Source organism: Pleurodeles waltl, chromosome 5 (genome assembly GCF_031143425.1).
Source record: "Pleurodeles waltl isolate 20211129_DDA chromosome 5, aPleWal1.hap1.20221129, whole genome shotgun sequence".
In the NCBI taxonomy this organism is placed as follows: domain Eukaryota; kingdom Metazoa; phylum Chordata; class Amphibia; order Caudata; family Salamandridae; genus Pleurodeles; species Pleurodeles waltl.
Window position 1 is genome coordinate 1,313,751,887 of NC_090444.1, and position 14,515 is coordinate 1,313,766,401.

Genomic DNA, 14,515 nt, shown 5'->3' on the forward strand with positions numbered 1-14,515 from the left:
CCTTAGTTCTCATAAAGATATCCGCAGTTTTTGATACCACTGATCATCATTCACCAGTCCAGGACTCTCTGTCCAAGGGGGCTTTGCGGCAGTAGCTGCTCCTAGGACTTGACGTACCATAGGGAGCATACATTTCAGCTACACTCCAACTGCATGGGATCATCAATATTGCCTTCACCAGTCCAGGACTCTCTGTCCCATGGGGCTTTGCAGCAGAAGTCGCCTCGCCATCTGGCGCATAAATTCCAGCTACACTCCACCTGAGCGATCATCATTGTTGCCTTTACAAGTTCAGGGTCCTCTGACCCAGGGGGCTTTGCGGCAGAAGCCCTAGCACAATCAGGTGCATAAATACCAGCTACACTGCTGCTACACACTGGCCACCACTGGGCCCGTCCGTGGCCGTCAGAGCCTGAAGGAGGCTGGGCTGGGCCCCCACCTCCAGCATTTATCTTCATAGACACAGGTACTGTGTGATTACATAGGTTATTGACCTAGTGTCTTTGTCTGTTGGTCCACCTGATCTAGGTCGTAATTACAGGAAGTGATGGGTAAAAAAAAAAAAAAAGGGTGACCAAAGGAGGACCGGTGGTAGGGAGGAAGAAGAGCAGGAAAAATATAAAGAAGTTAGGTGACGATGACGTGCTTGATCACAGACAATCTTCTGGCGGACTGTGACCTAGTTCCGTCTGCTGTTACTGTTTCTTCTAAAAGTCCTACCCAGAGCCCAGTGCCTCACGTGGTGACAAACAAACAGGAAAGCATTTCTAACATATTTAGCAAAGTTAGGGATCAGCCTCGGAGTAAAGCTAATTTAACATCTTATAGGTCTATAAATCCATCCACCAGTCTCGATTCTCCAAAGGGTTTGACGGTAGCATCTCCCGATCCTCCCATCCCCTGTAATAATCGCTTCCTACCACTTCAAAGCCTTCAGGATCTCAGTGCCCCTTGACCATCTCTGTCCAAGATGGGGAGGGGCACACAACTACTCATCAGGTTCACCCTCCTTCTATAACTGTTGATTTGCCCGGTTGCATTTATGCACTAAGGTCAGAAACAGCAGCCCTTAAGTCCACGATTGGTGCCCTCGTGGGCTTTGTGGGGCGTCTTGTTGGAGAGGGTGAGTAAATGCAGGGAAGGCACTGCTAAAGCTGCCATTGTCAACGTTCTAGCTTCTACCACTATTGATTCTCTTTCCCCTCCCGCAGGCCACCCCGTTGCACACACAGGCCTAACCTTTGAAAACATAAATCTAAGGGTTCCAGTTAGAGTTCGTTCTGAGGGTCATTCTATATCCGTGGGCATGCCAGCTGCAATTGCCCCTAGCTATCCCTTGAGTAAAGAGTGGCCGTCCAAAAGTAAACATTGTTTCTTGGAATGTAGCAGGGCTAAAGTCCAAACTATTGCTGCCCCACTGGAATGCCTTTATGGACACCTATGATATTTGTATCTTGCAGGAAACCTGGCTTGTTGAACCAGCCTACAAACCTGGTTATGCAACTTATCTTTCAGCCATCCCTAGCAAAGCGGTCCGTCCATCTGGGGGTTTACTATTGTGGGTGAAGATTGCCCTACTGTGCTTAGTGAAAACCATACCCACGAACAGCTCTGATATCTTAGGCATTAGCTTCAAGGGGCCAGGAAAAACGATAGTCGATATTTTTAATATTGATATCCGGGGTACAAAGGCGGCTAATTATTCCACTACTCCGCAATGTCTTGAGAACCTGCTGGGTGAGACACCTAGCAATCACACCCTCACTGTAGCAGGGGTTTTTAATGTTACGTTCAAACCTCTTGGCTTGAGCAATATGGGTGATTGCTTGGAAGAAGATGACTTTTGGCATATACCCAGGCTTGAGCTCTCCCCGGTGAAGAAGTGGTATCAGGCCGCTCTGCGGCTGAAGACCCTGTCCCTTTGCCTAAGCCTAAAGGTAGCCAATGGAAGGACAATGTCTGATAAACATGCTGATTGTAATTTTATTGGTCCTCGGGGGAAGAGTCGTATTGACTACATCTTGATCGATCTTAGACATTGGTTTTTGGTGGATGATATGGTGGTCAGGAATCTGATAGCGACCATAACCCCCTTTGCCTTAGTCTAGTGTACCCATGGGAAAGGGCGCAAGATGCACTCCTCCCCGGCCAAATCACCACGGAGGTTCAGTCTTCAAATAACAGATGTCATTTACGGCGGAGAAAGGTTGCTCTTTATAATGACATCCTCTGACGTATTAGTCAAGATCTGGCGTCTTGTCTGTCATTCATTAATGGACAAGTTGGATGAGGAGGCAGGGGGTTTCTCTATGTTTGCAGACATCCACACTGGGTTCTTTAAAAGATTATAGTTGTTGTTCATCATGCCAGTTCCTCAATTCCCCCCAGGCCAACACACGGTGGTGGAGCCCAGTGGCGTAATCAGGAATGAAGGCTGGCCTGGGCAAATTTAGTTAGAGCAATAAAGCTGAAAGACGTTTCCTATATTAGGGCCCTGCGGAGAAGGTACAAGCTGAAACAGATCAAGGCTAAGTGGGATTGGGAAGAGGAGAGGTGGTGGCCTATAATGGAATTCTGCGAGTGCAAAGACTCCAAATTTGTTTTCGTCTGGTAAGCAACGGCAAACACAGGGGGTATGCCCCCTCAGGTAATAACTTACGGCCTTTAGATTGGTTCCACCACTTTAACTCCCCTATGTAGTGTGGAAAGTTTACCTACGATTAGCCCCGTCCTTTTTTCTCCTACCTAGAGGGGTATTAGCAGTTGTGGTGGCTTGTTTAACCTGGATGATATATGTAATTCTACCAACACCATAGTACGCTCTAAAGCCGCTGGCCCTGATGGTATCGCTGTTGATCTTTTCCTGCATGAGAAAAAAAACGGGCCCAGTACATTTACTGTTACCCAACACAGCTGCCAGGGGAGCATCGATCTCCGAGTCATGGAAGGGCGCAGAGGTGATACCCATATACAAGAAAGGCGAAAGGTCCTCACCCGGCAACTATAGGTCCATAAGCCTTATAGACTCAGTCCAGAAGGTGTTTTGCTGCGATCTTTAGTCAAAACTCCATGATTGAATTATTGATAATAATATCCTGTCACCATTCCAGGCTGGCTTTAGGACCAAAATGAGCACCATTGATCAGGTCTTTCGTGTTTTGTCCCTGTATTGGAAAGTAGTTGTGATTGGGAAGGGTAGCCTCTATGTAGCTTTCATAGATCTAAAGTCTGCCTTTGATTTCGTTGCCAAAGATCAACTCTGGGAAGTGCTCTCTGATATGGGAATGCCTCCAGTGATTTTGCCTTTAGTTGTTTGTCTCTATGAAGCCAATTTCGCTAGAGTACGTTGGGGGGGGATGGGGGGCAGGCAAGGTCAGCTCACTGATCCTATAAGGGTTACTATGGGCGTACGGCAGGGATGTTTACTGGCTCCAACTTTTTTTTCTCGATCTCTTAATCATTTTGTTTGTTACCTTTTCAACCAGCCTTCGGATGCTCTAACCTTAGGCAAGGATAGAATTGTGACGCTCTTGTTTGCGGATGATACCCTGTTAGTGTCCAAAAGTCCAAGGGAACTCCACCTGTTATTGAATCTCTTTGAAGAATTTTGTGCCCTGAGAGGGCTAGAAATAAATACAGCGAAAACCAAGTTTATGGTGATTAATTCACATAGGTCTTATAGTGGGAACCCTTCTTTGGGATGTACAAAATTAGAACAAGTTAATAATACCTTTGAATATCTTGGTATCAAATTGTCGGACAGAATGTCCTGGAAAGCATATATCAACTCTATGTCTTTGACGTTCAGACAATTAGTTGGTGTCTTATTGAGGGAACATCATCTATCTGCTAGTAGACCTATAGCTGCAGTCCTTCAGATTTATGATGTGAAGTCAGTTAGTGCAGCACTCTATGGGGCGGAATTATGGGGATATGAGAACCCGAAGGATCTCGTCCTCATTGAACATTTGTTCTTGAGGAAACTTGTGTCCTTGCCCCCTAGTACTCCACTTCTCTGCATTTGGATATGGCCTGAAAACCACTAGTTGTTACAGCCAACCTTAGACCACTACTGTTTTGGAGCAGTATCATGGCGACACCAGAATTGTCCTCCTAGGCCAATGCTTTCAGGAAAGTCTGTTTGCTAGACAGCTCTAAAAAGATCGTTTGGTTAAGTTCAGTGAAATCATCCCTGTCTGCTATTGGGTTGGGAAGAGTTGTGGAATTGTCTCCCCTCTGGGCTTTTACCTTCCAAAGAAAGGGTGAAGTCTTGTTACTGGGAGGGGGAGGAGCCAAAATGTAATCCGGGATGGTCGCTTGAACCGAGCGCTCTGTCCCGGGCTCGAACAAACCATCCTGAAGGGCGCCCCTCGGGACCCCGCGGCCACACTCGGGCGGTGGTCTGCCCGGGGCAGGCCGGAGCACTCGCTGGGGACCGGATTTGAATCGCAATGTGCGAGCGGCACTAGGAACCGGGCGCAAGGGACTCGCCCTGATCGAGGCGATCGGCGCGTGGAGCTGCTACGGCAGTTCCGTCCACGCCTTCACTCGGAGCGGCCGGCGCCGGCTTGCCCCTAGCGCGGTCGTGGGTGCTGGAGCACCACGAGCGCACCTCCTGACTTCGGGCCACTGACCGGGTCCAGGTCAGAGCGGGCCGAGACCCGGGAGCGGTGTCCTGCACCCTCGCGGCGCGGCAGGCATCCAGCGCGAGGTCGGTGCGGGGACCCGAGACTGGTCCAGGACGCCGAGGCGCCATCTTGGGCATCGCCGCGGCGGCCCTGTATAGGCTCATCCTGCTGGGCAGTAAGGGCATTCCTGCCCAGGATTAAGGAACACTGCAGCTGGAGGACTGCAAGGAAGCAAAGGAGCACATCCACAGGCCAGCACATCGTGGTGAGGGGGGTGATCTGGAGGGAGTAGCTGTATCTACGTGGCTGTGACATTACTGGACCTCTGCCCCCTCCCCCTCCCCCCACTACCTCATTATTCCCACAACAGTCCTGTGTCCCTCAAAGTGGAGGCAAACACCGTTGGAATCTAGAGGAGGGCTCATGCCCAGTGCGTGCCGCAGGCCCCTACAGACTTTGCCTAAGTGGCCTGCACGTCGCCGTTGGCTGGCACATGCCGTGAAAACTCGGACCGCGCCCGGACCCCACGGACTGTATATGCGCAGCAAGCATCTAACTTCCCGACGCTGGCGCAGTGCCTGACCGCAGCCCCGGGCATCCGCTCTCCTTCTCGAACTCTCTGGGCTGCGCTTCCCGTCCCGGTCGTCGACTGCGCCCCCTCTCTCTCCACCGGGGACACTCCCGACATCAGGCCCCCTGCCACCTCTGAGGGCAAGAGCACTTTATTCCGGCTGCCACGTTACATTTCCCCCTCTAGGGGCACCACGTATAGTCTCATGGGGACTCAACGTTGGACCGACGCGGGGCTCGGCGGCCGTCGCATCTATCAGTGACCACGTTACCACAGACACTGGTCACGCAACAAGAATAAACTTTTCCTCGATCCTGTTGGCCAATCTCACACCCCCAGCGCCAAACTCGCACACCATATTGAGGACACAAAGCAAAAGGCTAAGTTGCCGAATCGAAAGCGCTAAATAGTGTGAAACAACTGCAAGCAAGGTAACCCTGGGACAGCCAAAATGGCCGGCAGAGCCAAGTCAGCCAAGAACCAGGACCGTAGCACCCATGGATCAACACCCATAAACCAGCAGTCCAGCCCGTCCCTACAGTCACTGGAAAACACTCTCATGTCGCACTCTGCTCAGTTCGAGAAAGTATTACAGGCGATTTTGGACACTAAATCATCTCTAGAAAACAGAATCGATGCAGTAGCACAAGACTTGAATCTCCTGCGAGTAGACCATCTGAATCTAGCCGAGCGAGTGAAAATGACTGAAGACAAAATATCCGAATTAACCCCAATGGCCCAAGGTAACCAAAAACAGATCCAGCGCATGCACGCGTAGCTGAAAGTGCTCTGGAGGAGATCGGAAGAAATGGAGAGCAGGGCGCGCCACAATAACGTACGATTCCTGGGTTTCCCAGAAAGCATGCGGCAAACAGAATCAGAAATCCCCCTGGAGCAGTGGCTAATCAAGAATGTGTTAAATGGGGCTCCATCCAAGTTCTTCTCCGTGGAAAGGGCATATAGAATACCGGGCAGACCCCCGGCTCCTGGTCAGCCACCCAGACCGCTGATCGCCAGTTTCCTGAATCATAGAGACCGGGATGCAATACTACAACAATTTCGCAACAAAGGCCCATTCAAGTACGAGGACTCGACTATTAACGCATACCCAGACTTCACACAGGAGGTGCAGAACCAACGCAACTCCTACGTTAAAATTAAACAACGCCTACGAGAACATAACATAAAATATGCCTTGCTCTTCCCGGCGAAACTAAGGGTAGTAGCGGAGGACCGCACCCACATATTCACCAATCCCGAAGATGCTTGGACATGGCTGCATGCCAAGGGCCTAGCTCGCCCGCGGGAAGAGGCGGAAGGGGATGAGGAATGGCAAACTTCTGCCTCAAGGAAGAGATCCAGGAGACGCGCTAGGGGCCAGCCCAATGACTGGCAGGCGGCAGAAGAAAGAGCAAGAGTGCTGAAAGAGACGCCTCTACACATGCAAAGCAACTTTGCAACTGCTAGGACACCCCCAGAGCAGGGCTCGGAATCTGACACGGCCAGTTCCTCATCTACAATAACTGGAGAGTTGGGTGGGCCAAAGGCCACCGCCAGCTCCGCAGACGAACTTTAAGTTGCATACACCTACTTCGCTGGCCCGCCGGCCTCAATGATGCTTGAAAATTTGAAGGCCTACAGGGTCTCTGTGGCGCCGTTGAGGACCAGAGTGAATGCCCCCCAGCAATGTGTATCTTTGATATAATAGTAAAGCTAAGTTATAGGGGTTGCGAAGGGGGCGGACAGCGGGTGGCGGGCGGTGCTGGAGGGAATGGTCTCACGTCCCGAGGGGCGCCCAATGGTATTAGCAGACTAAGGCGGTCATTCCAACCCTGGCGGTCCGAGACCGCCAGGGTTGGGGACCGCGGGAGCACCGCCAACAGGCTGGCGGTGCTCCCTTGGGCATTCTGACCGCGGCGGTACAGCCGCAGCCAGAAACTGAAAACCGGCGGTGTACCGCCGGTTTTCCGCTGCCCTGGGGAATCCTCCATGGCGGCGCAGCTTGCTGCGCCGCCATGGGGATTCCGACCCCCACACCGCCATCCTGTTCCTGGCGGTTTCGGCCGCCAGGAACAGGATGGCGGTATGGGGTGTCGTGGGGCCCCCTAACAGGGCCCCACAAAGATTTTCAGTGTCTGCCATGCAGACACTGAAAATCGCGACGGGTGCAACTGCACCCGTCGCACCCCTTCCACTCCGCCGGCTCCATTCGGAGCCGGCATCCTCATGGAAGGGTGATTCCCGCTGGGCTGGCGGGCGGCCTTCTGGCGGTCGCCCGCCAGCCCAGCGGGAAACCCAGAATAACCGCAGCGGTCTTCTGACCGCCCAGCGGTATTCTGGCGGTTACTGCGGCCGGCGGGAGTCAGAATGACCCCCTAAGTCTGCGGAAAGATGTGAGCCCCTTATAAGAGCCACATCTGGAAGATATGAGAACCCCAATATGCAAATCAAACCGGATACGGGTTAGTTCATGTGTTTTCAGGTTTAGTAGTTCTATGCTAGTTGTAGGTAGCAACGGGGATCCATCAAGGGGAGTTGGGGTTTGTAGTTTAGCAGTAATGCATGTATCGGAATCACTCAAAACACAAAATAAACAGCTGCACTCGCTACATCCAACAAATAGCAGCCACAGTAGGGTAGTAACCAGGTGGGCCAATACCAAAGCTCAGATCTTAAGCACAGAGACTTATCCCCAAAACTTGGTATGAGGCCTCCCGGTAAAAATAACAAAAACCAGTATATTATAGTGACATGGAATGTTAGGGGCTTGGGGGCACTGAGCAAGCGGACCAGAGTACTTGCACGGCTAAAGCGACTAGGAGTGCACATTGCCATACTACAAGAGACACATATGCTAGAAGGGGACTTACATGACCTGCGCACGAAATGGGGAGGCCTACTGATAGGCACAACGTACTCGGCCTACGCAAGGGGGGTGCTGATCTGGATAGCGGCAGGAGTCCCATTCCTATTATTGGCACATAAAATAGACCAAGGAGGAAGATACGTAGTAGTGGAGGGCAGACTAGACGGCAGGCAAATAGCAGTGGTTGGCATATATGCTCCAAACAGTGGGACTACGGGATTTCTCAGCACCCTAACTCCAACATTACTGTCTCACCCCATGGCCCTGGCCCTCTGGGGCGGCGCCTTCAACAGCACACCATCTGCAACATTGGATAGATCTCGTACCCAAACGAGCTCACCAGCAAACAGGAAACCCACAGGCCCCCTACAGGACTGGGCAAGCGTAATGAGTCTACACGACATATGGTGACTAGGTCACCCAAAGCAAAGTGAATACTCATTCTACTCAGCACCGCACAACACCCACACCAGAATAGATATAATATGGGGCACCCGAGACATAGGGGCACTGGTCAGCGAGTCAGAATATTTAGCAAATACTCTGTCGGATCACGCACCACTGAGAGTAACACTGAATTGGGGTAGATCACGCCAGGCGATTCCCACCTGGCGGTTCCAGGCGGAAGCACTTCAGGACCAGACATTCGCCGAAACATTGAAAGAATCTATAAGCCAATACTGTGATATAAATGCCATGTCTGCAACAACGCGTGCGACAGAGTGGGACGCCCATAAAGTAGTAGTACTCAGAGTATGCATATCCACCACGTGGGGAGTGAGACGCTCTTTGCAGGCGGAGATCGGCAAACTAGAGAAGGAGCTCAGAGCAGCAGAAATAGCGGTAGCACTAGGGGAAACCTCACACACTGTCCTAAAAGAAAGGCGCTTAAAATATAATGACGCTGACAGCAAACTCCGTTGTCATGACTACAACTATCACCTAATAAGACGGCAAACAGAAGGGGACAGATCAAGTAGAATGTTTGCTTGGATGCTCCGCGAGGACAGACAGCAATCTCCAATAGGGGCCATACGCGTGGGTGCACACGCTATGGTTACCACGCAGGCAGAGATAAACGAGGCGTTCAGGAAATACTACTCAAACTTATACACTAAACGCACCTCATGCACTGCTCCACAACTTGAGGCTTTTCTCGCTGACTCCCTACTGCCGCAATTATCACAAATAGATAGAGAAAAAATAGAAGCCCCCATGACAATGGAAGAAATAGAATTAGCCCTTGCACAGTTGCCTAGAAATAAAGCGCCTGGCGCAGATGGCCTCCCGTCGGAATACTACAAAGCCCACTTATCTTGCCTGAAACCTCACCTTTGAAGAGTGTTCGTAGAGGCATGGAATAATGAATGCCTGCCCACATCCTAAAGAGAAGCTATGATAGTGGTACTCCCCAAACAAGGTCGCGATCTCACAGATGTCAAATCCTATAGACCACTATCATTTCTAAATGTAGACTGTAAAATACTAGGCAAAATACTAGCTAATAGATTAGCCCCCCTCATGCACTCATTGGTACACACAGACCAAAATGGCTTCATTCCAAGGCGCAACACCTTCCTAAATATTCGCAGACTACTGAGCATAATGGGGGATACTCCCCGAGACACACAAGAGGAAATAGTGCTTTCATTAGATATCGAAAAAGCCTTCGATACGCTCGAGTGGGATTTCCTTTTGGCTACAATGGCCCGCATGGGATTAGGCCCCAACTACATTCGCTGGGTCCGCACACTGTATTCCAACCCAAGTGCAAGGGTGAAGACGGGTGGGGTGATTTCCGACAGCTTTTCGATTTCCCGGGGCACAAGGCAGGGCTGGCCCTTATCCCCATTGCTGTTTGCTATAGCAATGGAACCTCTAGCGGCAACAGTACGTCTCATGGAACACGAATGGGGAATCATCAGGAACGGGCTCTATCACACGATCTCGCTATACGCAGACAATGCCTTAATATACATCCGAAACAGCCGTGCAGTCGTTCCCTTAGTGATATCCTTATTGGCTGAGTTTGGAGACCTGTCAGGCCTAGTGGTAAATTGGGAAAAGTCGTGTGCATTCCCTCTGGCAAAGCGGTCACCAGAGGATTAGGGTGCTCCTCAGATAGGGCGCCTAAAGTGGTGTCCGGAAACGTTCAAATACCTTGGGATAAACATATACCACGACACAGAAGATCTGAGAGATGGAAACTTGGGGAGGGCGCTGACTCCATAAAAGGCTCATTGCAGTTCTGGAACAAGCTCCTGCTCTCGCCGCCTGGCAAGGTGGCGATCGCAAACATGTTGATCCTACCTAGATTGCTATACTACTTCGCGGCCCTACTGATAACTATTCCCAAAAGCTTTTTTCGAAACTTGAACACAGCACTGCTGCAGCTCATTTGGGGAGGAGGCAGAGCGTATGTGGCCCTAGCCACGCTACAACGGCCGGTTGATGTGGGCGGGCTGGGAGCCCCTAACTTCGAATGCTATTATGCAGCCGCACAGCTGCAGTGGGTTCTAAATTGGATCCACAGACCAGCGCAGGCAGAATCCACGTGCTTGGAGTCCTGGTTGAAGGGGACCCCCCTGATAAGATGGTTGACATCTAAACACCCTAAGTCGGAACACGTTAGCCCACTGCTCGCAGTGGCGCACATGTGCTGGGCTAAATTTGTGCAAAGCGGAGCAGACAAGCTCCCCCACTCCCCACATATACCATTGGACTACCTACTGGGGGGGATCACAGTTGGAATGCGGGCGTCGCGGGCATGGATGGAAGCAGGAATACAGACAGTGGGCGACTGCTTCAAAGATGGCAAGCTAATGACATTTGAGGCCCTACAGGCCCTCACTGAGATAAGCCCGGCCAGTTCCTGACATACCACGCCATATGCCACGCAATAAAAAAAAACGTGGGGGGCAGGCACCTTGGAACCATAGGTCTCCCCTGTGGTACATCATCTCTTACAATACAATGACCAAATAAAAATAGTATCCAATCTGTACAAAATACTAAACAAATCTCCCGAACCACAAGCGGAGAAAGCCCGGGAGAGATGGAACGCTGTACTTCCCACCCCAATCCCACAGGCAGACTGGCCAAAAGCCTTGTATCATGCCCGTGGCGTCTCAAGGAATCCCAGATTCAGGTACACTCAATTTAACTACACGCACCAAACATATTTATCCCCTGCCAGGATAAAGCGAATGTTCCCTGGCTCTGAGTCAGTATGCCCCAGATGCAAAGCACCGTCAGCATCCTTCTACCACATGGTATGGGACTGCCCTAACGTACAAACAGCCTGGTTGGAGGTGGTACAGGAGATTTCCGAGTTAACGGGGCTCGCGCTGATAGCAGACCCCGGGTCTTGTCTACTGGGATTAAGGGAGAGACCTAAAAAACAAAAACACCTGCACAAATTCGTAGATCTAGCCTGTTTAATGTACAAAAGATTGATAGCGATGCATTGGAAAGCCCCCAGTGCCCCTGATCGTAAATCTTGGTACACTCTAATATTACGGTGGGCCCGCACTGAGCACCAGGTACTAAAGAAACTGACGCGAGAGGGGCAGCATCATATAGGGTGCACCACCTGGGACACCCTGGTAACTAAACTCGAGGCCAAAAACGATGATATGCCCCCATGAGTCAGGGAATACATACCTGTAACAAGAGCGATATAAATCTCTCCACATCTCCCACCATAGAGGCACAACCCGCAGGGCGGCCCTTCACAACAACGCTAATATCTCCCTCCCCCTCTTCCTCCTGTATTCATGACCCACCAGCTCACTAACGCAGGATCACCAACAATACACAGGGCGTAGTACCACCCCAGCAGCCTTCCATGCCCACCAGCCTAAACAGGGCCTTTAGCAGGCGGCTAAGCACACAGGCCCGGCAGCATATGGTCCACGCCGGTCACGTGCGAACACCCCCAAAGATAGTCAACATACGTTAAGCACCTGGCAATTGCAGCAAAAAATGATACTGTAGGATTGGTAGTGTTCTGTGACGTGTTCAAAGGTGGGGGTTTGTGGTTGTTAAATGGTTTTAATATTGGATAATGCTATAAGTGATCCTGTTGCTGATAATTGAACAGTTTGTATCGCATATTTGAAACATAAAACCAATAAAAATATATATATTTTTTTTAAAGTCTTGTTACTGGGAATGGGTATCGCAGTCTCTTCCATTGTAGGGTGGTTAACTAGTGAGTTTTTGAACTTTAAATGTTCTATTTTGCTGGAGCCATCCCTTGTTGCTGGTATGGCTCCAGCAACATAGAACATTTACCGATCTGGTATTACCGATCTGAGTGATAGAAAGCTCTATATGCAGTCTCGATTTGGCTGCCTTCCTCTTAACTCATTTAAGTCTAGATGTCAGAGTAGGGCTTCCTCTAATTTGCAATGCCCCAGTTGTAGAACGAGTGAGGATTCGTTTGCCCATGTTTTCTTTTGCATGTCTTTTGCAGACTATTTTGGACTGCTTCTCCTTGCACGAAATGGCTAGCCCCAACTTGTAAACGCCTGGGACTTGTGATCATGCCATAGCCATGAGGATTTAAAAATTGGACTCTAGTTTAGCTATTGCTATTGCAGTTGCCAAGTTTCTTGGAGGTGCGTAGTGTATCGGGAAGCTAGTTAAGGCCTCTTAGCCATCTAACCCTTTGCAGTGTAGCACTTACACTTTCTTTTTTTTTTTTTTTTGATGACTGATGCTTATGTACTGTATGCCAAGTTGCATTGTTACACTTTTTGTGCTTTTATTGTAATATTTGTTTATGAGGTTCATTATTTATTGCTGTGCTGTTAGACTTGGATGGAACTGGATGACAAAATAAAGTATTTATTGAGATACCACTGATCACCAAGTACTCTTACATGGTCTGGAACTCTCAGCAGACAAAGGGAATGGCACTAGCTTGGTTAGGGCTTGCATCCACTAAAACCTAACTCAGCAGGTCTAAATGGACCTTTTTTGTTTAGATCTGAAAGCAATCACCTCCAGCGTCTCACAAGTCCCCTTCTTTTTCCCATGCTTTTATTATTTACAGGATTCCTTTCACCAGTGTGTGTCAGCAACAGGTCGGCCCGGGGTCACAGGATAATTCAATCAGATCTCCACCGCGCCAATGACCGAAATTAATCCGGACCTGGGCGGTACCACCACCGTGGGCCGCTGCCTTAGCCTGTCTCAAGGAATTTATTTGAGGCCATGGGCACATTAGGCCTTATTTGAGTCTCCAACAAACACAGTAGGGTATACTCTTCATTTAATTGCTCCCTACAATATCTTAGCCACCACTTATCTTACCTTCTCCTGGACAGATCATCTTGTAGTCCCTATTCTAATTAATTTGGGGCAATTTTCTAACACAAGGCTCACCTCAGACAAGTGACACCTAGAGTGTTGTCTCTTTTGCTGACATATCGTCTGCTGCACCCTCCAAATTTCATGCCTGTCTCTCTACTGTTGCTTTTTGGATGATTAGAAACTCTCCAAACTTCTCCTTTTTGGAAGTTTCTCCATTGTCTGGAATCTCTCCAGGTGGCCTTCTGAACTGGATGAAGCTCCATCAACCAGTGACAGTGAAAAAACCTACGAGTATTTCTGAATGTTTCTCTGTCTGGACGGACACTGTCACTTTCACCTGCTTCTACTACTTCATGTTTTTCAGTGTCCTCCTCTTTGCTTCCTTTGGACTATTTTGGTTTAGTGGTCCAAGTGGTTATTAGGTCATTAGTGAATTATTTAGAATCTGCCTGCCAAATGTTAGTAAATCCTTAAAAGGAAACAAAAGTTAATCTGAAATCCAACAAGGAGATAAATAACAGTATGAAAGATGTTCAGAACTTCGATTTCATAGATGGTTCATAAAAGCTGTATGAAAAGAACATGTCCACAAATTCCAGCTTTATGACTTCTTAGCAAATTTTGTACGACAGCTTTCGTATTATAGCCAATGCCATGACTACCTGAACATGTTATATTGCCACCCCACACAATTTACCAAAACAGTGTTAACAAAACCATTTCAGGCATGTTAAAGTTTACACACCCAGTAAAAGGTACTCCTGTGGCATCATTTACTACAATTTTTGATACTATCCACTATAAATCCATCATCTAGGTCACTGCTTCGATAGTAAATTAAAGACAGTCCTTTGTGAAGCGTCTGGTTACCTCATGAAGGAAGGCAGCTGGCGGAGGCTTTCACAGTCTGCATGTGAGAAGATCTGGATTCTTCTTCGGGCGTCCCGGAGGCTACAGCATAGCACACTGAGGGGCTGAGAGTGGAAATGCTCGACTAGAGACAGCTGAAAAACAAAGTATGCAACCCACGTTTTTAGAGGACACTCTAGTGGATGCAGGCTCAAATATCAGAAAATCAACAAGTAAGAGGAATAATTTTGCCAAAAAGCATTAGGGGTATCCTCAGTTGCC

At 49.4% G+C, this 14,515-nt stretch overlaps 1 protein-coding gene across 3 annotated transcripts in view; it reads right to left on the minus strand.

The window, feature by feature from the left end:
• ORC3 (origin recognition complex subunit 3) overlaps positions 1-14,515 on the minus strand; it is a 342,442-nt gene that overhangs the window by 172,281 nt on the left and 155,646 nt on the right. For all 3 annotated transcript variants that reach the window (XM_069235555.1, XM_069235556.1, XM_069235557.1), the window contains one exon: positions 14,255-14,388. In XM_069235555.1, coding sequence (XP_069091656.1) covers positions 14,255-14,388 — 134 coding nt within the window. The remainder of the gene's footprint in view (positions 1-14,254; positions 14,389-14,515) is intronic.